Genomic DNA, 24,625 nt, shown 5'->3' on the forward strand with positions numbered 1-24,625 from the left:
TCTAGAAATTTCATTGCACTGAGAAACTAAATTGATACGCTTTGTTCCGGAGGTTTAGAGATATCTTCTCTTAATATAGTAAGATATATTAAGATATTCTCTTTTCTGTTAAGATAAAATCTTAATACCATATGCAGTTTAATGTATCTTGTTTTAAGGATTTTTACTGGAAAATAGGGCAAAAATGCTACATAGGAAAATGATTTTTCCAGTGATATGAATGCCCACTGTAGTCACATTGATGTGGATCACACAAAAAAAAATGTCTGGGTCAAATTTCATCACAAAATACAAAGAAATTCTACTTTTGCATAACAAAAATGTAAGCCTATTTAGTAAAAAAAAAAAAAAAAAAAATCAAATCAAAATTGCATTGTGACTTTATTTTAATTACAATTAGGCACTTTAAACCAAATTACTGTGCAAAATAATTTTCATTACTGTAATGCAAAAATTATATAGTGTCTTTATTGGAAATAATTAATTATATTACAATTTATTTTACTGCCTTTATTCTATAAAGTAATTTATATTTAAAACATTTTACAACAGTATTTGTTCATAACACCATATTGGGAAAAACCAATGAAAATAATGAGAATTGAAACAACACAAAAGAAAAACATCAAAAGATGATTTAATGACTATTTGTAGGGGATGTGCTTAATTGTCACTAAAATAATGTGCAAATGCAGTTGAAATGTGACCTGTACATGTTGCAGGTGTGCATCAGCCCTCTATAGGCTTGTTGCCAGTAAAGGGAGAAGATATGTGACAACCACGACCCCACACAGGGGTTTTAGGACCCCCGATGAACTCTCCCACCCATATTGCCAAACTCATTCTTTGAACACTGAATATATATATATATATATATATTATTTTAAGTGTAACCCTGTATGGACAGTAAGTTCCCAGCTTTCTAGTGTGTGTCCTCATGCCACGACTGTAAGTCACCCTAGAATATCTCTCCAGGATCCACCCCTGTTTATTTTACTGGCAAATCCAATCTTGACTCCCTCCGTAACGCCAACTCTCATGAAACAAAAGCCACTCTGTCAGGTTATCTCCCGCTAACCTCCCCTCTCTCTCTCTCTATCTTCCCCACTACCATTTTCTCTTTTCATTTTCCTACAGTGGTAATGAGATGTTTCATTATTTGCATTTCACAGCTTTTAATAGCGAGAGAATTTAGGCTAAGCCCCGGGTTGTCGAAGAGGGAGCCTCCACTGGAGACACGGCTGGCTTCAGGGCCTCTGAGGCAGTGAATAGCCCAGAAATACACTAGGACAGAGGGAAAAAGAGAGGGAAGGAGTGAGGGAAAGATGGAGGACAACGGCCAGATAGCGTCATGCTTCAGGAAGTGCCTCTGCCAGGTACCGGTTTAAGGGTTAACATGTTAACTACTTTTTGCCTGGCATTAATATTTTCCACTGCGTTTCCATTGGTTAGAGGAAAAAGAGACTGGGTTTAAGGAGGAAAGGCATTATTTAAGGTGATGTGTTTTGGGCTGTGATTCAGTGATCATAAAGAGACCAGTCAAGTGCAGTGTTTCCTTAACCCACAAGAAGTGCCAGCAAACTTTCTGGTGAGCGAGTTTGTCGCAGTCCTTCGAGGTGCAGATGAATGGAAAATGTTTCCAGCCGTTTGGGGAAAGTGTGCCAGAGCATTGCTAAAGAGTAGAGATAAGGCCTTTGTGTGCCTTTGAGTTTGCATGGGAGTACAGATGTCAAAAGTACCTGTACTTCAGTTGATATCAATGTAACAATACCTCTAGAGTTTCTATTTTGCAACGTTGACTTTGTAACCTTCCTGGAATGTCCAGTCACATCCGAACTTTATATTAAGAGTGTCAAATTGTAATCATACCAGTTCTTCTGCTGTAAATGACAAATGCAAACTTTCTTATTAAGGGTGTTTCTTGATGGCACTGATGAACTTTTTCTGCTGTAAGAAAGAAGAAAGCACCTCAGTTCTGAAGGTTTATTGGTTTGGTATGTACCTTGGTTAAATGTCACGATTTGGTATGATTGCGGTACAGTGGGGGAAAAACTAAACAGAAATAACTTTTTTATTAAACGCTAGTTTACTGAACAAATAGCTCTTTCTTGAAATAAATTCAATTATTATTCAAATTTTCTTAGGGATAAAAATATATCTCAACATATGCTCTAAGCTATAAGATTACAACTATGGAGCCCCACACATGACATGCAGGAAAAAAATTTAGGCTAAATCGTGTGCACGATTTACTAATTTGTTCCCTCACTGTACTAAAACGTGCACACAATTACTAAAACGTGCATATGATTGCGTTCCTTCGATTTACTATTGCATTCACTCAATTTACTATTTCATTAACTCGATTTATAAATTGTGCGCACAAATTGCTAATTTGTTCCCTCGATTTGCTAAATCAAGGGAATGCAATAGTAAATCGTGGGAATGCTATTGTAATCGTGCACGTAATCGTTTAGTACGAATTAGTAAATCGTGCGCACAATTTATTTATTTTTTCTTGCATGTTATGTATACAACAGAGCCTAAACTTAAATGTAAATACTTTTTGTTTTTAAAGGGGTCATCGGATGCAAAATGTGTGTTGGCAGTGTGTGTACATAACCACCCTATAATGATACAAATTCACCCAGTGTTTTTATTTTTATCTACTAAAATCATTACCGCTTTCTCAAATCAAGACGATCTCAGCTTCTTGTCTGTGTGGCATCGCACAGACCCAGGCCCCTCCCACGATAGTTGATTAACACTGCCGTCTTACTTTAGACCCGCTCTCAGTGAGCTGTCATGACAAGAATGACTCTATAGTGATTGAGGTGTTTTGTTGTTGGATGTAATAATGATCATAGCAGTCATCATCTACTCCCGACATCTGACCCACTGAAGGCTCAAATTTTTCATGGATTATATTTGTTTTGAAGGGAATCTACCTAAATGCGTCTGTGTTTGCGCAAATAATTCGTGATCCAGCCTCACCTACAGAAGGAATGAGTTTGTGTTTTTTTTATGAGTCTTTGCAAATCGCCTTTCTTAATAATGTGCTAGATAGCGAGTTTCACGATGAATGCAGCTAAAGTAAACAGTTTCTCAGAGAGCAGCTTGGAAGAGAGGGGCGGGGTCAGCAAAGCTCATTAACATTTAAAGCAGCATGCAAGAAAACAGCTTGCTCTGTAATAGGGGTGTGCCGGTTTCAGAATTGGTGATGACGGTTATGACGTGAGTCAAATGTGACGGTTCATAACATAACCGTCGGGGGGGGGGGGGGGGGGTCCAAGTCAATTGGTTGTTCTTGGAGATAGCGGGTTAACTCCGTGTCAGCGCGTGCTCTGATCGGTAAAGGGGCAGAGATTTCAGACCTCCGTTTATTAAGGAGATCAGTCACAAAACTCATCATTCGCGCCAACGTTTTTTGAGCAAATTTCAAAGCCGCACCCGCCCGCCATCCGCTGATTGTTTTGGGGTGTATGGCGATGCAATGCTTTGCTGATGTGAGCCGCAAAAAAAAAGCCATTGCCATTTGCCCATTAGCTCCGCCCACTACCGGAGAAACTGGTATGTCTTCTGCTTGTTCGAAAATGAATATGAATATTTCTAAATTTAATCCATTATTTTGACAGGAGAAGACAACAAAGAATAGTTTACATATAGCGTGTTGTTTAAGCGTGGTAAGACTCTCGCTCTCTCTCTCTTTGCATGTGTGAGAAACAGCGCTATCAGTAAAGTGACGGTGAGCGAGTTTACAGAGTGTCAAATACAGGTGCGCTGTGTGTCCATTGAGATGAGCTGAAAAGTTCAGATCGCTTGAAGGAGAGAGAACTCTGAAGCTCAGATGCTGAAATTAATGCAAGCGTCATGCGCTTCAGTCTATGTAGTAAACAAACCTGCACGTCTCTGCCATTCATTAATTCACACAGAGACGCGCAGAACACGGATTTATATTTTAAACAACTTTTGCGGCTTAATATTTACAGATAGCCTACTGGTCCATATGGAGATTTGATTTGATTATTTTATGCTAACTTTGGCAAATTCCATGACTGTCCATATTAAAATGCAAGTTTAATTTTCATGACTGGATTTCGAGATTCCGTCCTCGTTTTTTGCTTCGCGGAAATCATAGAGCAAATTTCAAAGCCGCACCCGCCCGCCATCCGCTGCTTGTTTTGCGGTCTATGGCGATGCAATGCTTTGCTGATGCGAGCCGCAAAAAAAAAAAGCCATTGTCTGTTCTAGAAAGGATGCAGCAAAGATATTTAATGCTAAAGTATGAGGCATAGGCCTACGCTGAGTTTCATTTACGATGAGATGTGCTCTAGTTCACAGTGCAGTGCAAGTGAACGCGGCGCGCTGGTGCTTCCATGTCACGGTTATCATTGTCTGCTTTACTTGCTTTTTATTTATTAAAATACATGCATTTGGTTGATGAAACATTTATTAAAATTAAGATAAAATTTGTACAAAACGAAATTCGTTTTTAAGAAAGGTTTTCTACAAAGCAAAATTTTATGAAGTGGTAAATATCATGTCTGACGATTTACAAAACTTCATTAAGTGGTAAAAACCATGTCTCCCGATATATTGCGCATCTTATGATCTTATCTAAAAAATGAAAATCATTTTTGATAAAAAATGTTTGTAAAAAATATTTTAATGACACGGTTTTGGCGGTTATAGAGTTCTAATGACGGTGTTCAACTATAACCGTCGGTCTCACGGTTATATACTAACCGTCACACCCCTTCTCTGTAAACAGCTGTTTTTTAAATGGTGGAAAGGGTGTTGTTTTACACTACCATTGAGAAATTTTAACAAAAGTATGTTATAGACTTTTCAGTAAGACTCTAAAGAATCATATAAACTTGTGGAAAATGGGCATCTGATAACCCCTTTAAATCTAATAATCAACACTCAGCTTAAAATAAAATTCTAGATGATGAAACCATGATAAAAAAAATCCTTTGTGAACATGGAGAAGACACAAGGACAAAACTAGCCATTAGCGTGAGAGTGAACTCTGAAAGTCTCTGATAAGTTTTAGCGGGCGAGCTCGGGGCAAAGTCTCATTGAGATGTCTGGGATAGGCCCTTGGAGGACCTCAGTTTAGCAGAGAGCACGGCGGGACAAGGCCTTGATGTGATCCGGTAAACACTCCAGTCTCTCTGTCCCTGTTTCACACCACTCTCCTGACACTCTGACCTGTCCAGCTTTTCAGCACGGACTCACCTTCACTGCTCCGGCTTAATGCTCAAGAGGAGGTAAAGGAGGACGCGGGTGGGGGGGACAGGTGCTGAGCTGGGTGGAGCTGAGTGGAGGGGTTAAGACTCTCAAAGCCTTTTAGATCCGCTCTCATCACATTCTCGGTGGTGTGACAGGCTCCTGTCACCTGGGCCAGCTGGAGTCTTGCCTAAAGACAGACACTGAGATAGTGCTGCTTAGCCTATACAGAGATATAGGGTCAACTCACAGAGAACATTTCTGATTAAGTTTTAATTTCTTAAAAAAAATTAAAAAACGACTAACTTTTAAAAAGTAGTGTAGGCCTATGTAATGACTACTAAAGTCATTTTTGTCTTTCCACAGCATTTACATACCACAAAACAACATACTTTCATTTAATTATCTTCATTTGAGAGCTTTTCTTAGCAAACATTCATTATGTGCAAATAACTGCAATAACGCTTATTAATTGAACAGCATATTATAGAATTTAATTACATTTTTAATTGACTGCTAGACCCGATTAAAACATTTAAATACTGAAAACACAAGCAAAATGGCAGCCCATAAAGTATTTGAAGTCGCTCTTGCTGCAGTCAAATATATTTCACCGATGTCCCCCATGCTATTTATCTGTTCATCATCCTGTACCTTGGACAGATTGTGCCAGGGAACATATCGTAACTCACTTCCATTTAGTTACATTCGACAGTGAATTAATCAGTTTTGGTACTTACTGTTATCATTACATTTGATCACAATTGACAATTGATCACAAAGATTTATACATTTTCTTGCATTAAGCAGTATAATACTAATGCAGTTTATGAATCTTAATATATATTTATATTTTAACATATATGAACACTTTGTTAAGCTTTACATGTGCTGATATCTCATATTATAAATAGCTTTAACCATCTAGTATGTCGATGCAGTGTATCAAAGCCAAAACACCTTTTTTCCTCCTCATTTGCTTGAGTCTATTTATATTGCTACCCTAATAGTTATAAATAGAAGACTAAATGTATCCACCTTTTATCCTCCGCTCATTTCTCTCTCTATTTTTCGTAACCCTTGCATTCGTTGTGAATTTCTTTCCAGCTTAGCGCCCGTAACCATATTTAGTGGTTGTGCTTAATTCTCATTTTCTGCTTATTTTGTTTTATTTGGCTAATCTTTTAATACCAATACTCCTCGTTTAACGAGTCATTTGCTTTTTTTTTTGTCTCGGTCAGACCACAGTTATATAGCTGTTGGTTCAGTCAATTAATGATTTTACCACCAGCTGGAAAGCCAATTTGAGGGTACGCTTGTAGCTTTCCCTAATTAAATTGAGCTGTTTTATGACTTAAAATGCTGCAGCTGAGCTTCATGAAGCCATCATAAAACTTTCATGAACTGGGAAAGAAAGTTTCAAACTTGCCTTTCTATTTAATATTTTTGTATGTTGGCTGCTGTTGTAGAATTCATTTCTGCTATTTTTTCCACTTTGCCTGTCGCCAGCTCTGTGGAATTGGGGATTAACCCCTCGGATAATGGCCCTGATGTCCAGTTGAGTGGTTTAAGATGACTAGCTGCCTGAGAAACACACTGAAGCATGCATGACTTACACCCTCTGAGCGCTCGCTGTCTCCTTCTTCTTCTTCCTCCCACCCTTCCTACAGTATTTCCACCACCTCCTCGTATGTCACGACTGTCCTTCCCACCATCATGCACACAAACCAAAAGAAAAAGAAATATGGCCTTGTTTCCCCCGTCCCCTCCAAGAATATCAGATCCACCTCTACAAAAATAAGGAAGAGCATAGGTATATGCATGGGTGTTTGAGTGCAAGTGTGTGTGTTTGTGTGTTTACTTGGCCGGAGGAACCCAGTCACTCCAGATCTGAGTGTTTGCGGGTGACAGGAACTGTAAGCGGTGTTGGCACTCTTTAACACTCTATCCTTTGAGACTTAGGCTGCTCTGGCCTCCATTCTTTGCACATTTCTTCCCTCCAATCCCATTACAGGCCTAACCCCAACCTTAACCTTACTACTGCCACTTCTTACACCTTCTATTTCGGTGCGGACGAAAGCTGGGCTGCGGTCAGGCTGTAAACTGTGAACTCTGTAGCTGCGATGTAAGACAGGGTGGATAATATCATGATGTTGTGCTCCTGCTGCTGAAACATTGATGGATGGTGGTTATAAAGCCTTATTAAAGCAATTGCTTCCAATCATGTATAATCATCTGTTAGATGAAGTAGTTTTAGAGGGATTTTTTTTTTTTTTTGCTGACAATTTCACTGTAATTGAATGCAGGAGCTTCATTTAAAGCCATCAGCCTACTTTTGGAGAGCGTGAAAATCCTTTTTTAAAGTCGACATTAAAAATTGACCCTATTAAGTTTCTGGTCGTGTTGTGAATGACGATGCACAGTATTTCATCACTCACATCCACTTTTCACTGTCCAGTCAATTTCAGAAGTGTAAAATCAAGATGCGCCCTACACTTTAAATGTTCTGTTTCACTTGCAAAACAAAGGCATGTATTAAAATGAACTCTTTCATTTGTTAGCTACTGCTATGAACTTTAATGGCCATTTTAAATGTCTCAGGATATTGCTCTTGCATGAAGCCTTTCCCAAAATATGAAATATTTGCACCTGCACTTGTTCTCTGTATGGTTCACTAAGGTTATGTGAACCTGCTGTCTATTATGCATTTCTCTAGTTACACTCTTTCTTGTTGTCTAACAAGCTTCAGATGCTTCTAGTTGCAGCGAAGCAGAAAATCTGATTAGTCTGACTGCACTCTGTCTCATTCAGTGTTTAGCCATGTTACACGTCTGTCAATTGTGTTGTTTATGTTTATTGTCGTGTTGCACTTGATTGCCCAGATTCTCATGTAACTCGGTCGGCCAACGAAGAGATATTAATATTCATTGTCGGTTGCACAGTTGAAGTAGTTCTGAATAGTCACATGAAAAGAACTGACTAATTTGGGGAGTCTGGGGTGCAAAGTGCTGTTATTTACTGAGCCGTTACTACTCATTGTCAGAGAAAAATAAATTGGTCTTAGGGGTTAAAAGGGAATAGGTGAAAAGACTCTCTGATGTTAAAGGGATAGTCCATACAAAAATTCTGTCACCTTTTACACTCTCAGAAAAAAAAGGTACAAAAGCTACCAGGGTGGTATCCTTTCAAAAGGTGCTAAATTGCTCTATTTACATTCTAAGATAGATGTTACCATTTAGGTACAAAGATATACAATTTGAAAAGGTTCCACCCCATGACATTTTTTAGACCTTATTTTCTGAGAGGGTTTGTTGTTCCAAAAAAGCTTGAATTTAGAAAGGACAAAAAGCACCATAAAAGTATCATAAATCGGTTTATACAGTATGACTCATATTCCAAGTCTTCTTAAGCCATACAATGTGTGAGTAAACGTGCAGCACAGTTTTTAGGTGAACTGTCTCTTTAAATCGCTAACATTGTTAAGTTTTGTTCGAACGACTGCATTATAGGCAATCAAATCAAAAAAGCCTCAAGCCAAGCAGTTGGAGGCTAACTTAAAACTATTAAAAAGAAAAAAAAAGTCACTTGTCACTGTCATTCTCTTCTTCTTTCAGTCTTCCAAGTAAGGTGTATTTGTACAAGTGGACATGGGAGAGGCAGAAGATTGATTTGATCTTACAAGCCATCAGGTTGAGAGGAACTTTCCTAAACATGACCTGAAGTGTGCCGGCCCCGTAGCAAACGCTGCTGTCACTATAGGGAACGGGAGCTGTCACGCTGCAGTTGGGCCGATGCGAGCTGACAGCCTGAACGCTCACAAAACAAATCATGGCCCCATTTGGTAACACTCCACGTCCCTGTGATTTAGCCCCAACCAGGACGGCTTCTGTGCTGCTCATAGAGGATGCTAGTGGGGAAGTCTAGACTACTGGGGGTATCTGTGTGCGTGTGTGTGTGTGTGTGTGTGTGTGTACATGAAAGAAGTTGTGTCTAAGTGAGTGTCAGTGAAATCATGGTTAGTGAGAGTTGTTAATTCATCTACTCTTGAGTTGGTCTATGGGAGAACCTTACAAAGACTAGATAATTTTTATGCCAAAATCTTAAAGAAAAGAGAAACAATAAATGTAATTTTTTTAGTTTTACATTTTTGAATTGTAAAGCATTTTTTATGACTATTAAAGAAATAGTTCAAAAGTGTATATTTGCTGACTATTTACTCACCCTCAGATCCTCCAAGATGTATATGAGTTTGTTTTGGAGATTTGGAGAAATTTAACATTACATCACTTGCTCACCAATGGATCCTCTGCAGTGAATGGGTGCCGACAGAATAAAAACATCATAATCCACAAATAATTCGCACCACTCCATCCATCAAGTTGCATGTTTGTAAGAAACTTAACCATCATTAAGGAGTTCTATTAAGACTCTCATTTTGACGGCACCCCTTCACTTACATTGATATGTAAGTCGCCTGAATCATTTACTCACCCAAATCTATCAAATCCACTGTTTCATTTAGAAACCAAACAAGTGGTGGCCTTCATGTACAGTGTGAATCACTAAATCATTCACTCAGCTGACTGTAAAGCAAAAACAAAGTAACATATAATATAGGATCTAAAACGTAAGTTGCTCAGTATTACATTTTCTGTATTGAAGTGTTGAATAAATGCAATATTGTTACTTGCTCAAACAATCGTTGCTAGTTTGAATATATCAGTTTTTTTATTAGTGACAATGACAGTGATAGTGCTTGTGTTGCTTTGAATAACAAATATTTATAACAAAATAACAATGAGAATATTGTAAAATAATATATATTTGTATTTATTTTTTTCTCTCTTCCATTTTATTCCCAACCCTTTTAACCACTTAAAGGTTAAAAAAAAATCCCACATTTTTTTGAAATACTTTGTGGGGAAAATTGTCATTCTGTGAAATAGATTTGGTTAAATAGTAAAATAAATGGTTAAATGGAGCTGAGGCCCAGTTTAAACTAGTGCATTTTCACTTTAAAACTTTTGCTACGGTTACGCCTAGCATTTACACTACTCTGGGTTATTATACACGCTCGAAAACTGGGACTTTTGAAAACTGCTGCAGACCCTCGTTTTAGTTTGAAAACTCCGGGCTTGCATTTCACTGTAAACGGAACAAGACTGAGACTTTTGAAAATGATGCCATGGCTGCCCACATTTGCTCACACATGCACATAGTTGTACCCATAGAAATGTTTAGGCATCTACCTTATTTGACCGCTCCAAGCACGTAGATGCGTCCACCATCTAAATAAATGGGAATCTACCTATATATATATATATATTGCCTCGCAATCAGAAACTAGATGCTTAATTTTAAGGCTTTAGATTTTGTAGTGTGACTATTAACAATCCCTGACAGTGCTGGTAACCTCTTATGCATTTCAAAGAGTCTTAAGATTAATATTAAATCAGGTGAAGAATTGCATTTTCATGGAGCGCAGCATCAAAATCTAGAAATTCTCACTTATCACGGAAAACCTAACTTCATAAAAGACGCCTACCAGCACAAACCCTGACAGAAGAAATTGACCGTAGCTTTGAGCTGTTATTACTGAGGTCCTCTATCTCCGTAAAAAGTCATTTAAGCACTAAATGTCACTAAAATGCCATTCTGAAGCAGGTGACATGCATTGGCCAGCTCTGATGGCTTGAGGCTGATCGTCTGCTGGGCTACAGCCATCACCTTTCCTCGCTAAAAATGAATTATCTGTTTGGCAGCTCCATTTTCCACTTTATTATTCAACTAACTCACAAAATGGTAATTAAATGAAACAATTTAGTAACAAAAAAGAGAAAAGTGAGAAGAGTAGAGACGATGATTGTGTTAAAGTGCTTTATACACTCACTGGGTGATTTTATTTGGCAGCTAATAAAACGAACAGAGAAAAAACATTGTGATTAAAGGGTTGAACAGTGAACACCTGAGCATCTCTGCTATAATCATTAAGATAGCGAGATGTGGGAGGAGAGCTAGATGAGGCAATGCATTGTTCTTGAATGTGCACAGAGGAAAGAGAAAGAAACTATAAACACAAGACACAATCAGCTGGGGGGGGGGGGGCATGGGGTAAATCTGACAAAAACTGTCAAATGCTGACTGGGTTGCATTTCACCCCAAAATAAAAAAAAAAAAGAAGCCCAATTTAGAAATATAATTGCATCATATTATTTTCATGACAGTTAAGCACATTAACTCTCACAATTCTCAGTAGCCTTCAGTAATGCAAATAAAGGAATCCCATTCTCATTATTGCAATGCAATAAAAACAGAATTAAAACTGTAAAGTATATCTGTGTGAATACATGGTAGTATTTGTTGCTTTAGGATGATTTTAATCATTGTGTCCAGACAGGATGATTTAAATTTCTGTATTAATCTGATCTTCCTGTTCAGTCATTGGCTGTGTTTGGATTGACATGATAACATCAGTTATATTATTACAGTATGTAGTTTGTAAACTGTACATCGTATGTGAATTGCCTATATTTATAGAATACCAGAATTGCAAAAATGTGCGGCAAACAACAGTACTGTATCCCACAATGTGATGCATTTCATTTGATATTTATCATCTCTTTTTTATTGTTTTGTTATTTGATTGGATCAGCAAAAATAAGGGAACATTCTTGGATCTTTCAATACAAGCTCAATCAAAACAGAATTTGCTGTATAATGTTGATTACAGCATAAAATAATTTAGACTTGGCCCAATTTAAACAACTGTACACCTAAATTATTATTATTATAATTTTTTTTATTGATCGCCTTAGCAAAAATAAGACCTTCATATTTTGTCCCTAAACCCTCCAGAGACTGGAACTTCCATTGCTAGTTACTGTATGCATTTCTGGGTTGCACTTTATTTTACAGTACGTGTACTAACATGTACTTATAGTGTACTTACAGTGTATTTATCTAAGAAAGTTCTGGCAATACAAGGTAACTACATGGGGTAGGGTTAGGTTTAGGGGTAGGTTCAGGGTTAGTACCTAGTTATTACATAGTTATTGTAATTACTATAATAAGTACATAGTATGTACATGAGGAACAGGACTGTAAAATAAAGTGCTACCCATTTCTGCTTTAAGTCAAAATGATTTTCTCTGGTAATCAACTTTGTGCTGAAAATAATGTTCTGTTCAGCTTAATTTTTGCAGGACATATTAAATTGCAAAATGCAAAATAACTTTTTATTGATAATAATATCTGGATGGCACTCACATTAATTGTATGACAACAATGTGGCATACTACTTTTCAAAATGTTTATTGTTCAATGAAGCCAGCTGTTTCACAGTAGTCTACTATTAGTGTGAACTACAGTATTTCATTCCAGACATTGCTATTGTCTCTTTATGCAGGAACTTGTGGTCTGTTTCTTGCATTTACTGCAACTCTACTAACCAGGGTTTGTATTGTGTGTTGTCCTCCTCCAGACTCTGTTCAGGAGAAGCAGCCACCCGTTAGTCCAATGAATAACCGGAAGGAAGACATGGAGATCGCGTCGCACTACCGGCAGCTCCTGCGGGAGCTGAACGAGCAGCGGCAGCACGGCATCCTGTGCGACGTGTGTGTGATCGTGGAGGGCAAGATCTTCAAGGCACACAAGAACGTGTTGCTGGGCAGCAGCCGCTACTTCAAAACACTTTACTGCCAGGTGAAGAAGGGCTCGGAGCAGCAGGCCACCATCACACACCTGGACATCGTCACAGCTCAAGGCTTCAAGACCATCCTTGACTTCATGTACTCCGCCCACTTGGCGCTCACAAGCAAGAATGTGATCGAAGTGATGTCAGCCGCCAGCTACCTGCAGATGACCGACATAGTGCAGGCGTGTCACGGCTTCATCAAGGCAGCGTTAGACATCAGCATTCGCTCCGAGCTTGCAGACGAACTTGCGGATATTGAGATGGGCAATGTGGTGAGCTCTATTGGAGGCGGGGCTGGGCCCGGTGTGGGTGGAGCTTCGGAAGCACTGGCATCCATGATCTCGGCCCGCAGTTCCTCGCCGTGGTTGGCCAGACGCACCAGCCCGGCCAACTCATCTGGAGATTCAGCCATCGCTAGCTGCCATGAAGGCGGTAGCAACTACGGCAAAGAAGACCAGGAACCCAAAAGCCATGAGAGCCAGGAGGATGCTTGTTTGCAGCCCTTGTGGCCTGCTGATTACCGTTCTGTCCAGGTCAAAGAGGAGCGGGTCTCCCCCTCCAATCTGCAAGATGGGGCTGGCCGAGTGGCACAAGGCACGCCTGGAGAGCAAGGTGGACGAGGAGATGGGGGCTGGCAACCCCCTGGCTCGGGCCGCAGGAAGAACCGCAAAAACAAGGACACGGTCAGACACATTACGCAACAGAATGAAGGGGACAGTCGGACGGCATCGCCGCTGCCATCCATGCTCTCCAATCCAGGCTGGAACTACGGCAACCAGGAAATTCCAGGTAGGATTACTCTGTACTGGTTCCTTTATTGCTTCCTTTATTGCTGTCATGATATCACATTGTGAAAACAACATCAAGCCGATTGTTGACCTTTTATCAAAGGATGTTTGGTCTTGCAGAAGAGACTGAATATGGCTACTGTATAGTACAGGAATGGGCAATTCTGGTTATGGAGGGACACTGTCCTACAGAGTTTAGCTCCATGCTTAATGAAGAACACTTAATTTTCTAATAATCCTGATATTTCAGCTGTGTTCAATTTGGGATAGAGCTAAACTCTGCAGGACAGTGCCCCCTCCAGGACCGGAGATGCCCCTCCTAGAAATAGTAGGAGCAAAGTGCATGAAATAATTAGTATTTATGTAACCTGTTATTCATGAAACAGTATAAATCCAATGGAGAATTTCCTGTCCCATGGTGCTTCAGGAGAGGAGTTGTGAATGGCAAGTGATACAGCTGACATCGTAGGTGTTGGATGTAGTGTGTCCGGATGACATTCGTACTACACTCATTCATACTATGTGGACCGTACTTTTTAACACTCAAAAAGTTTGTTTCTCATTGTTGCGAGCACTGCCTCGTGGATCCCGTGAGACTCAGGTCTTGTTTGATTGTATAATTCAAACCCAGATAGAAATAGAACTCTGATGAAGTTGAAAATTATTGTTGTAACACTAATAGTATAGCAGCATGACAAACTACAGATTGAGGTGGGGAATTTGGGGTTGAAAAAACTCATTTCCTCATTAACATCGGAAAGACACATGGGACGGAGGCAGCCTCATCAACCTAAAAACAAAATCTGTGCTGAGGAACAGATCAAGCCGGTAAGCGGGGATGAGGCCCTACCTGTCTCGGATACTGTTGCTTATAGGTATGTAGATCATTAAAAGTGTGGCAGCTCTAATCTCTGGTGAATTTGTGCAGGCCGACTGTGAAATGGGCACACACACACTTTAAGAAAACAGGATAATTGAATTGACCTTGGTGGCAGTGTGAGGATTAAATTGTATGTGTGTGTGCGAGTGTGTTGGGACGGGGGGTGCCCCAAGGTCTTCTGAAGTGTGGAGAAGAAGGGATAAAGTGAAGGAGAGAAGGAGGGGAATACGCTGAGATCTGCATCAGCTTAGCGCGAGTTTACCTTCTTAACTCTCGAGGCACTCTCTCATCCTCTCTGTTTGTCAGCCCTGCTACCTGCGGCTCCAACAGAAATAACTGCACTCGCTGACCCAACCCCACAGATCAAATATCAAGTGCAAGACTCCACACATCTAAGTACACACCGGCTCACTATACTGCCTACGCGCATGCTCACTAAAGTCACACCCATTCCTTTGTGTGCGACACAAATAGTACACATTTATATTCCTCATGCACTGGCCCCTATAAGCCCAACTAATATGCTAGTCAAGCTTTTGAGGTCAATTTAATTTAGTTCTAAATGGAATCGAAACATTTTCAAATCTAAAATCATTAACCGAGTGTAAATCTCAGTCCGCTCAGGAACAGAGGACTGGCAAAACGGCAAATTGCCTTTGGATGTCATTTGATAATATGGGCCGATGCTCAGTGAAGATGAGAATATTGCTTGGTACACAAAACAGGCTCAGGCTTGGACGGGTCAGATCAGGGTGAGAGAAAGATGGCATGTTGCGAAAGCCCTCATGCCCTGCTTTGGGGTTTGTACTCGGCTGTAATTTTCCTACTGAATTGGTGGATTCTTGAGGAGTTGAGGCAGACAGGTTTGTCCAAAACCTATGCGAGCAGCTACGGTGGCCAGGATGGTTTGCTTAGTTTTTTTTTCTGTTTTGTGTGTATTTTATCACCCACCTGTTATATGTAACATGAACATGTGCAAATCTAATTTAAACAACATGACAGCTTTAGTAATTAGAGGGACTAAATAAATACAAATAAATGCCCTCATAAGTGATTTCTGTCCGTGCTGAGGTCCAGCCCGCAGCTAGAGTTTTCTCAGATCTGGTTAAAGGCCACAGGAAGTGTCTAGTTGCAGGAGTAATGGTTTGCACGGTTAAGGCCGGGTGCAGTTTGCTGACAGCAGTAAATGGGATCTCATGATGCTGATGTCCAAGATGCATTGTGCACAGACTAATGGTTTTAAGAAGCTTGTAATTGGTGGTTGGCATGTTTATAAAACTGTATATCTAAATTGCCATGCTTCTGGTATGAAGTTCTGGCGAGCAACAGGAAATTTCTCAACCTGCACTTTGTGAAGTGTGTGTGTGTTACAGAGAGAGAGGACATGGTTTTTAACATGATTAGGCAGCCAAGACCAAAAAGACAGTCAGGCTACTGTCTTAAGCTTCTGGCTGCTTCTCTTGTCCGCTAAAATATTATCCTAATCAGCTTATTGATATGGTTTTCTTCATGCATGTTGTCAGATAAGACTCCGATCATGCAATAGGGACTGTTTGCATACCAGTTATTTTTTAAACATGTCTTTAAGTTTCACTGTGCCCTTGTTCAGGCCCCTGTTGAAAGGACATTCACTTTCAGAGTGTCTTACTGACCACTGACAAACATGAGGCATCAAGCCATCACAGTTCTGGAGAGTTGATGTGAGGTCACACTGGACATTTAGCAGATGTTTGCAGGTGCTGAAACTTGTTGCAGAATATGCAGGCATTATAATGGGCATGTGTCCTGGAATACAGATTCCCAAACTTTAGGGAAACATCACAATAGTCACAAAAGTCAGTGTGGTTTAAATGGTTTACATTTTTGTTTGTTGCATTCTGCTAAAAATAGCTATATAATTTTGTCCTTTACATGTGCTATGATTTCATTACTCATCATCAGGAGTGTGTGTACATTTTAAATGTAGAAGCTCAGCGCTCTTCCAAAAAGCCAGACCTCTTTTGAGCAAGCAGCCACACTCGTCGCTTACAAACAAACCCACAATGTCTGTAATACAGACTTGAGTCACAGCTCCATGTTTCATAGACCCTTAAAACAACACGTTATTTTAGCAGCATTTTTTCTACAGCCTGTCTGAGGCTAGAGGCCTCTACAGTTAGCATTAGCATTAGCATTGCCACTCGTTTGTCAGGTCAGAAAATTACCACCAAAGAGTGACATTTCTAAAGGAAATGTACCCAGCATGTCTCTGATGCGATGCCATGGTATCTGTTTGTGAAAGTGGCTTGTTAGTTTGAGTGTTTTCGTGTTTCAGGTTTACTCCTGATGAAGAGGGGGTTTCTGTGGTCGGCTGTGGCTGTGAACTTCACAGTGTCATCAGGGGGATTTTTTTAGCCTGATCAGGAAATGGTCACTAATATTCTATTTTAGATTATCTGTTCATGATCACAGCTATAACTTGATCAGAAAGAGACTAGGAAAATAAAAAAGATCATTGTGGCCTTCCCCTTTCCACTGCACAAGGCAAGACAAAAATCCCATATTTAGATAATTCACCCCTGCATATGGGTTGTTGTGCTGTTGACGTGTTATTCTGTTTTAAAGTTGTTATTAAAAGGGAAGTGTGGGTTTTCTTAGGTATCTGTATTTATTTGTGTACAGATACAGATATGTGGCGATTGAGTGCTTGTATGTGATTTCAGAGTGAGAATGTGAAGAAAACCCACACACATGCACACAGATGATAGTAAAGTGACTGATGTATAAACGGTGTTGAAATATTTAGCAAGTGTTGTGTGTTTAATAGACCAGTCAATGGCGTAACTTTGCACTTGTCTCATTCAGTGGCCAATATGTTCACAGCAGAGCTCATCTAATCTGATCCTGTTCATCTTAGCAAACACGTTACAAATGAACTTCAGCTCAGCCTTAACACATCACATCTATTTAGTCTCCACTGAGAGTTTAACCTTTGGTCTCTCACCCACTGCTCTATAAACACTCGCTCATTCATTTATTCATTCACTTATTAATGCCTTTACTGCTCAATCAGTTCTTTACTAACGCCTTCTAATTAACTTATATATTCTCTCACCTACTACTTAATTTATTCACTCACTCATTATTTATTCACTGAATGATATATTAATTCTCTGACTGACTGATTCATTCATTCACTCACTCACTCATTCATTTTGACCTGTTTATACAATCTTTCACTCGCAAATGTATTCATTCACTGATTCACTCAATCTTCCATTCTGACACATTCATTCAGTCATTCACTCGCTCACAAATTTATTCAATCACTATTTTTTTTTCACTCTCTTCCTAACTCATTCATTCACTCACTCACTGGCTAACTCATTAATTTGCTCCCTTAATCTTTCATTCATTCACAAATGTATTTATTCACTCACTCACTCATTCATTAATTCACGCCTTCTTCATTTGTTCATTTGCTGATTCATTTATTAACTCTTCCTGAATCGTTTATCACTCACTCTCTTGCTTATTGATTAATTCACTGCATCATTCATTCATTCATTCACTCACATATTCCCTCCTTCCTTTCTTCCCTCCTTCATTTGTTTGTTAACTTAATGACTCATTCATTCAGTAACTCACTCATTCACTAGTTTATTTATTGATTCACTTACTAATTCATTAATTCACTGAATAAATCTTTCATTCTTCCTGACTCATTCACTCTTACTCATTAATTCACTCCATTCATTCACTCACTCACTCACTCATTCCTTCCTCCCTTCCTTCATTCATGAGTTCACTTCGACCATCATTCACACATAATTCATAATAATTACTCGCTCACTCACTTGTTCATTCATTCATGCACTCTCCGTTCATTATTCACTCACTCTTTCATTTAGACAATCTTTCTTTCATTAATGCAGTAATTCATCACTGACTGACTGTCTGATTCACTCAGAATTTCGTTTATTCATTTATTATTGATGTAATGTCCATCTGATTGTGTCGTCATCCTTCTCTAGCTCACTAGCTCTATCTCTCTGTTTCTTCACTCTCTCTCACTTCTCTCTCTCTCTGGGTCTCTATAGTCAAAAGGTGTGCGCTTGAAATAATGAGAGTGAGGCCCCTTTAACCCCCATCCTCTTACAACTCTCCCCATAGTATTTACACCTCATTAAACCTGAAATAGCTTTAATATTTAAAACATTGTGAACAGATCTCAACCCTCCCACCCTGAACACCTCTGGATTTTTCCCCTCCCTCGTCGCTTTCTCCCAGTTTAATAATCTACATTCATATTTCCTTCCTCTCCATTAAAACCAAAATAGATTTCATATTTCACAAGTTAAACTTTTACTTTTTTCTTCTCGCACTCGGTCCCTCATCCATTCCTTTTCCCTCCCTCTCTGTCCCTTATCTGACGTGCCTCCCTATTTTCTTTTGCTTGAGACTCACCGTCCCACCAGATGACCTTCACAGTTCTCTTCTCTCTCTCTCTCTTTCTCTAGTTTCTCTCTCCCTCTGTCTCCCCCATGGCATTCTGGGTTGCCCCTCAATGTATCTGAATGCTTGTTTGTTCTGGGGTACGGCGTCATGTCGGACTGTCAGACAGAGTTCTTGTGTTCGCCTCGCTCTATGCCATTCTCTCGCCTTTCTCTTCAGTCTCCATCTGTTCCTCCCTTACTGAATGTCTCTTCTACTACAATAGATAATTTGGTATTAATTGGTCAGTTTATAGAATCTCTAAAGGTCAGTTTAAGTACCGATAAAAGGAGTGTATGGGTAACACTATAGGGACCAATTTTCACAATTAAGTTGCTTATTAGCTTGCCTATTATTAACATATTTAGTTTATTAGTACTTCTAAAACACATATTCTGCTTGACCATATTCTACATCGCTTATCCAACCCAACACCTAAAATTAACAACTACCTTAATAACTATTAATAGGCAGCAAATTAGTAATTTACGGAGGCAAAAGTCCTAGTTAATGGCTTGCTAATAGCAAGTATTGGACCTTTAAAATAAAGTGTGACCACTGAGATAAATCACAACACTTAATATAGCATCTGCAGGAAATTAAGTCTTGCCGTTTGGTTTCGAGATCCAATCTTTGATTGTATTTTGTGCATTAATTTGAACAGCTGGTTGCAAAATAGTTGCAAAAATAATGTACGATGTATGTAAATAAATCTTTCTAGCCTGATTTGTACTAAAGAGACAACAATTCAGGACTGCTTTGTGGTCATATTTGATTAATTTGACATATGCGATTTAAAAATATGCTTGGCAAACAGTTTCGGGAATCTTTCATGTAGTACTTGCGGCAATCAGAAATAGCTGTCCCAGGGAGTTACCAAGATGGCCACCTAGTCGCCTGGTATGTCACATTTTGAAAGGGAATATTCTGGGTTTTTTCCACCTAATGTGAGTTTACGGTTTATGTCAATTACCACAGTCAGATTTTTTTTATTATTATTATTCTGGCAATAATCAAGTGCCGTGAGTGTGTTGCAGGAAACTCTCTTCCTTTATTCTGTGCTGTTGGTCAATTTATAATTTATCTAACCTTTATTTTTATTGTTCACGTTTCAGGTTCACTAACTGTTTTTAGGCTCTTCCCACTGTCCTTGTCTCTCTTTCGCTCTCTTTGCTTGGAAATGACATGTCTGTCACTCCTCCACACTTCTCCTGTGTGCCTCACTGTCTCTTTGAAAGTGAACACATTTTATCATGGGCAGAAAAATCCAGACTTCCTCATGGTGGAGTTCCCTTCTGCTTCAGTGCTCTGGTCTCCGAGTACCCGACCCCTCCCAGAATCCTTTACACATGCACTATATATAGACACTTTGGCCTCTAAAACCAAAAGGTGCCTCAAGCCAGGACGCACCATGGTGTCTCGGCTTTGGCCAGTGAAGATGACGATGATAGCAATGCCATTTTCCAAAACGTAAGCACCCCTGCCCTTGGAACAGAATGCCCGAGCTACTCAGCAGAGATGAAGGGACTGTAGAAGGTTCCAGTTTTTATAGCATATCATCTTCTTTCCAAAACCTGTGTTGTATCAGTAACAAAAGTTGCCCACTGCCCATCTCTGCCATCTGGACTTCTCCCCAGTCTCAAGGGGAAACACAGAAAAGATGCCCTGCCAGAAAAAAATTACTTTGATACAAAGGTTTGCACATGACAGAGGCAATTACATTTACTTTCCTGTGCTATTTTGGGGGACCATTTGATTGATATACAAAGTAGATTGGATCCACTGGGAGCCATAGCCTACAGTGGACAGTGCTTCAGGTGACCTGAGTTTGAGTCATGATAATCATGGTCATTTCCTGACCCCATCCCCTTTTCCTCCTGCATTGCTTCCAATATTTCCTCTCAAAATAAAAAGTCCAAAAACATAAAAAGTAGAAATAGATCAGGGCACAACATGGCAGCCTAAACCTCAAAAAATATGCATTATCACCAAATCTCAATGTGTCTGTGCACAGGTGGTACTGTAAGCCATGGTTCTGTCATTTACTTTTTACAACACTTATTGGGAATCGGTCCAAAACCAATCCTCACCCACTTGGGTAAATATTTCCTTACATTAACCTGGAAGACCATGCTCAACTAGCTTATTGCAAAGTAATAGATGAACAGAGACAAGCCACTTAGTATTGTGGTGGTCTGTTTAATGGAGGATAATACCCATTAATCACAATGCATAGGGTGGAGGGAATGTGCTTCGCTCTCGTCACTCACCATCAGAATCAAAGCTGATCTCCGGATGCAGTGGATGTTACGGGGATTGTCCTGCTATTATTCAAAAGTTATGCTTGTGTTTCTTAGCTGTTTAATGGAGAGGGCCTGTCTGCACTTGTGACAGATACTGAAGCATATTTTGAAAGCTTGAAGCATTGGACAGATAAGATTGTACAAAGATCAGCTTTGAGTGTGAGGAAAGAGCTGGAACAGTTTTAAATGCAGAAGGAATATGGCGAGTTGGATTTTAGAATTTTGGAAATTTTAGAAAACGTAACTATAGGGCCCTATGATTTCTGCGATGCAAAAACGCAGACAAAAGTGCACTGTATGTTTACTGCACTGTATACTGTACTTCATGAGCATTTACCATTTCTTTTGAGAAAAACAATCATCATATCATATACAAACATAAACCTAAAGGTCAGTTTATCCTGGATAAACTGTGACAGACATTTTTTTGACAAAAATTGTTGACAATCAGCGGAAGTGAGAGAAAAATGTTTTATGATAAGATTGTAAAAATAAATATTTGGATATTTTTCTTTACGAAAATGCATCGATTCACTACAGGAGGGCTTTATCCACCCCAGAGATGTGTGAGGCATGTTTTGTTTATGGATGGATGCACTTTATTTGACTTCTTTTGGACTGTTGAAAATAACACCAGTCCACTGCCACTAAACACATCTTGAAAAAACAAGGACAAATTTTAAATATAACTCCGATTGGATTCGTCTGAAAGAAGAAAGTCATATACACCTAAGATACTTTGAAGGTGAGTAAAACATGGGCTAATTTTCATTTTTGGGTGAACTAGCCCTTTAAATTGTGTATGTTTCCTGATTTCAATTAATTAGACATGCTTTTTGTTTAATACTATTTTATTTTATCATAACAACTAGGGATGCACGATAATATCGGCACAACATCGGTATCGGCCGATAAAAGCTTAAAATGACAATTATCGGTATCGGCCGATATTAATATTTCTGCCGATGAGCCAAACCGATATTCTCCAAGTGAAATAATTGACCTGTTTTTCAGATGTGGATGTCTGTCTACATTTGTAAAATAATAAACTGATGGTAGAATCAGTACAGAAGAGATACATGGATTTCTCTTCAGTAAAATTAAAGTTTAAATATATCAGTATATATATCGATATCGGTATCGGCATCGGCCAAAATTATTTAGAAAATATCGGCATATCGAATATCGGCCAAAATCAAATATCGTGCATCCCTAATAACAACATAGCCTAGAAAAATGAAAACTAAAAAAAAAAAAACTGAATTTGGGAAAAAATTAAATGGATTCCATAGGGCCCTACAACTAGAACTGTTGGACCCCTGGACATTTTGAAGCCACTGGTCATTTCATGTCGTCCAGTTGCATTACAGCATGTCCAATCCTAAATCTGGAGAGACACTTTCCAGCAGAGTTAAGCACCAGCACTAATTATTAAACACACCTGGACCAGCTAATAAAGGTCTTCAGGATCAGTAGAACCTTTCAGGCAGGTGTGATTGAACAAAACTCCGCAGGAAAGTGGCCTTCCAGGAACAGGATTGGATGCCCCTGTGTTACATAAACAGAACTTTTGGTCGGATGATCCTTGAAGGGTTTTTCTCTAAACCACGTTCCTGGAACCTCCCAATAATAGACATTTTGGAAGCTTTTCTTATCTGACCCAGCCATTTCAGATCTTGGGCCTCTAATAGCAAGTTGATGAGTTTCTTTTATTAAGGGAACATCCAAAATGCATCCTATTGGGGAATCTCCAGGAACAGGGTTGAAAACCACTGCTCTGTGTCCTTGAGATGCACTTTTCCAATGATGCTCCTGGAGTCTCATTTGAGGTCTTCAGGATTAGTAAAATGTGTTTTGGGGCAGATTGGAGCTAAACTCTGTACAACATTGGCCCTCCAGGAACAGGATTGTGAACCCCAATCACTTGATTTGCAGCAGTCTGTGATGACTGGAGTTCGAAGCTGCCATAAAAACTGATCACTGGGAGAGAGGGAGAGAAAGAGGAGAGCATTCTGGGACATGATTATAGTCCTGATGGGATATATCTCAGTTTTTCCTGTGTTTTGACACTCTGAGTAAGTCTTTTGATTGTATATGGGTTCAGATTTCTTTACTGTTGGTCTTGTTGTGACTGTGCTCTGGGAAGACTTCTGTAGACGCAGAGGGTAATAGGTACATGTGTGTGTGTTTGAGTGTGTGTAAAGGGGTTAGAACACCACCAAACCATCAAACTTCCCCATTCAGGGCAGGACAACGCCCTGCTGTTTGTTTTCTTCTGCTGTACTTTACTCCGCGGCTTTTTCTTCCTCTTCTGGTTTTACGGGGGGTTTCTGTTCTTTATAGACAAGCCCCCACCCTCTTCTGCGCTCTACCCTCCAGTCAGACCGGTTTGAGCATAGAGAGAGAGAGAAAGGAGAGAAGAGGAAGAAGTGAGCTGTTTGGACAAACGGACGCCCCGGGCAGGATGTGGAGGTTCGCTGCCCTCTGGGTGTGTCGCATTGGCCCTGCTACACAGACACACACACACAACCGGCGTGGGAGGGCAAAATCTCCCTTCCTCACACACACACACACTCATTCTTCAACCCCACACCCTCTCCAGCTCCTCTCGATCCTCCACCCATTGTCCTCCCTGTGGCTGCACTCTGCTCTCCCTCGCTCCTAAATAAGGAGAGGTTTAGGGGAGAGGGCGTTAAAGGTGCAAGGGGAAATTCCTGTGTGTGCATTTGAAAGTGGGCCATGGCTGATGCATGAACTGTACAGCACCACAACTGCATGTGCGCTAAAGATGATGATGATGTGTGTTGCAAGATGTGTTATATGTGTGTCATATGTGCTGTAGAAACAGGTGTGATATGTGTGTGGGAGGGGGGACAACTATATTTAGTCAAATATACAAATTTGACCCTACACCCTAAATAAATGGGTGTGCTTTAACTGTGAAATGGTTCATACACAGTATAATGTTTTTATTATTAAATTATTACTTTTTAGTATTACTGTTTTTATTATTAAAACTGCAAATATACATTTGATTCATACACTTTGAAAAATGTTTTTAATATACATACATACCATTTTTAATTTCTGTATCGTTTACCAGACAAAACAAACACATGAAAACAGAAATAAAGTTTCTCTAGGGATAGTTCCCCCAAACATGAAAATTCTGTCATTAATTACTCACCCTTATGTCATTCCAAAACTGTAAGAACTTTATTCATCTTCGGAACGCAAATGAAGATATTTTTGATGA

At 39.5% G+C, this 24,625-nt stretch overlaps 1 protein-coding gene across 4 annotated transcripts in view; it reads left to right on the forward strand.

The window, feature by feature from the left end:
- Positions 1-24,625, forward strand: part of zbtb46 (zinc finger and BTB domain containing 46) — a 78,172-nt gene that overhangs the window by 12,314 nt on the left and 41,233 nt on the right. For 2 of the 4 annotated variants that reach the window (XM_026199347.1, XM_026199348.1), the window contains exon 2: positions 12,713-13,714. In XM_026199347.1, coding sequence (XP_026055132.1) covers positions 12,748-13,714 — 967 coding nt within the window. In that variant the 5' untranslated portion in view covers positions 12,713-12,747. Of the gene's footprint in view, positions 1-278; positions 1,377-12,712; positions 13,715-24,625 lie in introns of those variants that run through there. The other 2 variants (XM_026199346.1, XM_026199349.1) reach the window with 2 other exon arrangements.

Source organism: Carassius auratus, chromosome 23 (assembly GCF_003368295.1).
Source record: "Carassius auratus strain Wakin chromosome 23, ASM336829v1, whole genome shotgun sequence".
In the NCBI taxonomy this organism is placed as follows: domain Eukaryota; kingdom Metazoa; phylum Chordata; class Actinopteri; order Cypriniformes; family Cyprinidae; genus Carassius; species Carassius auratus.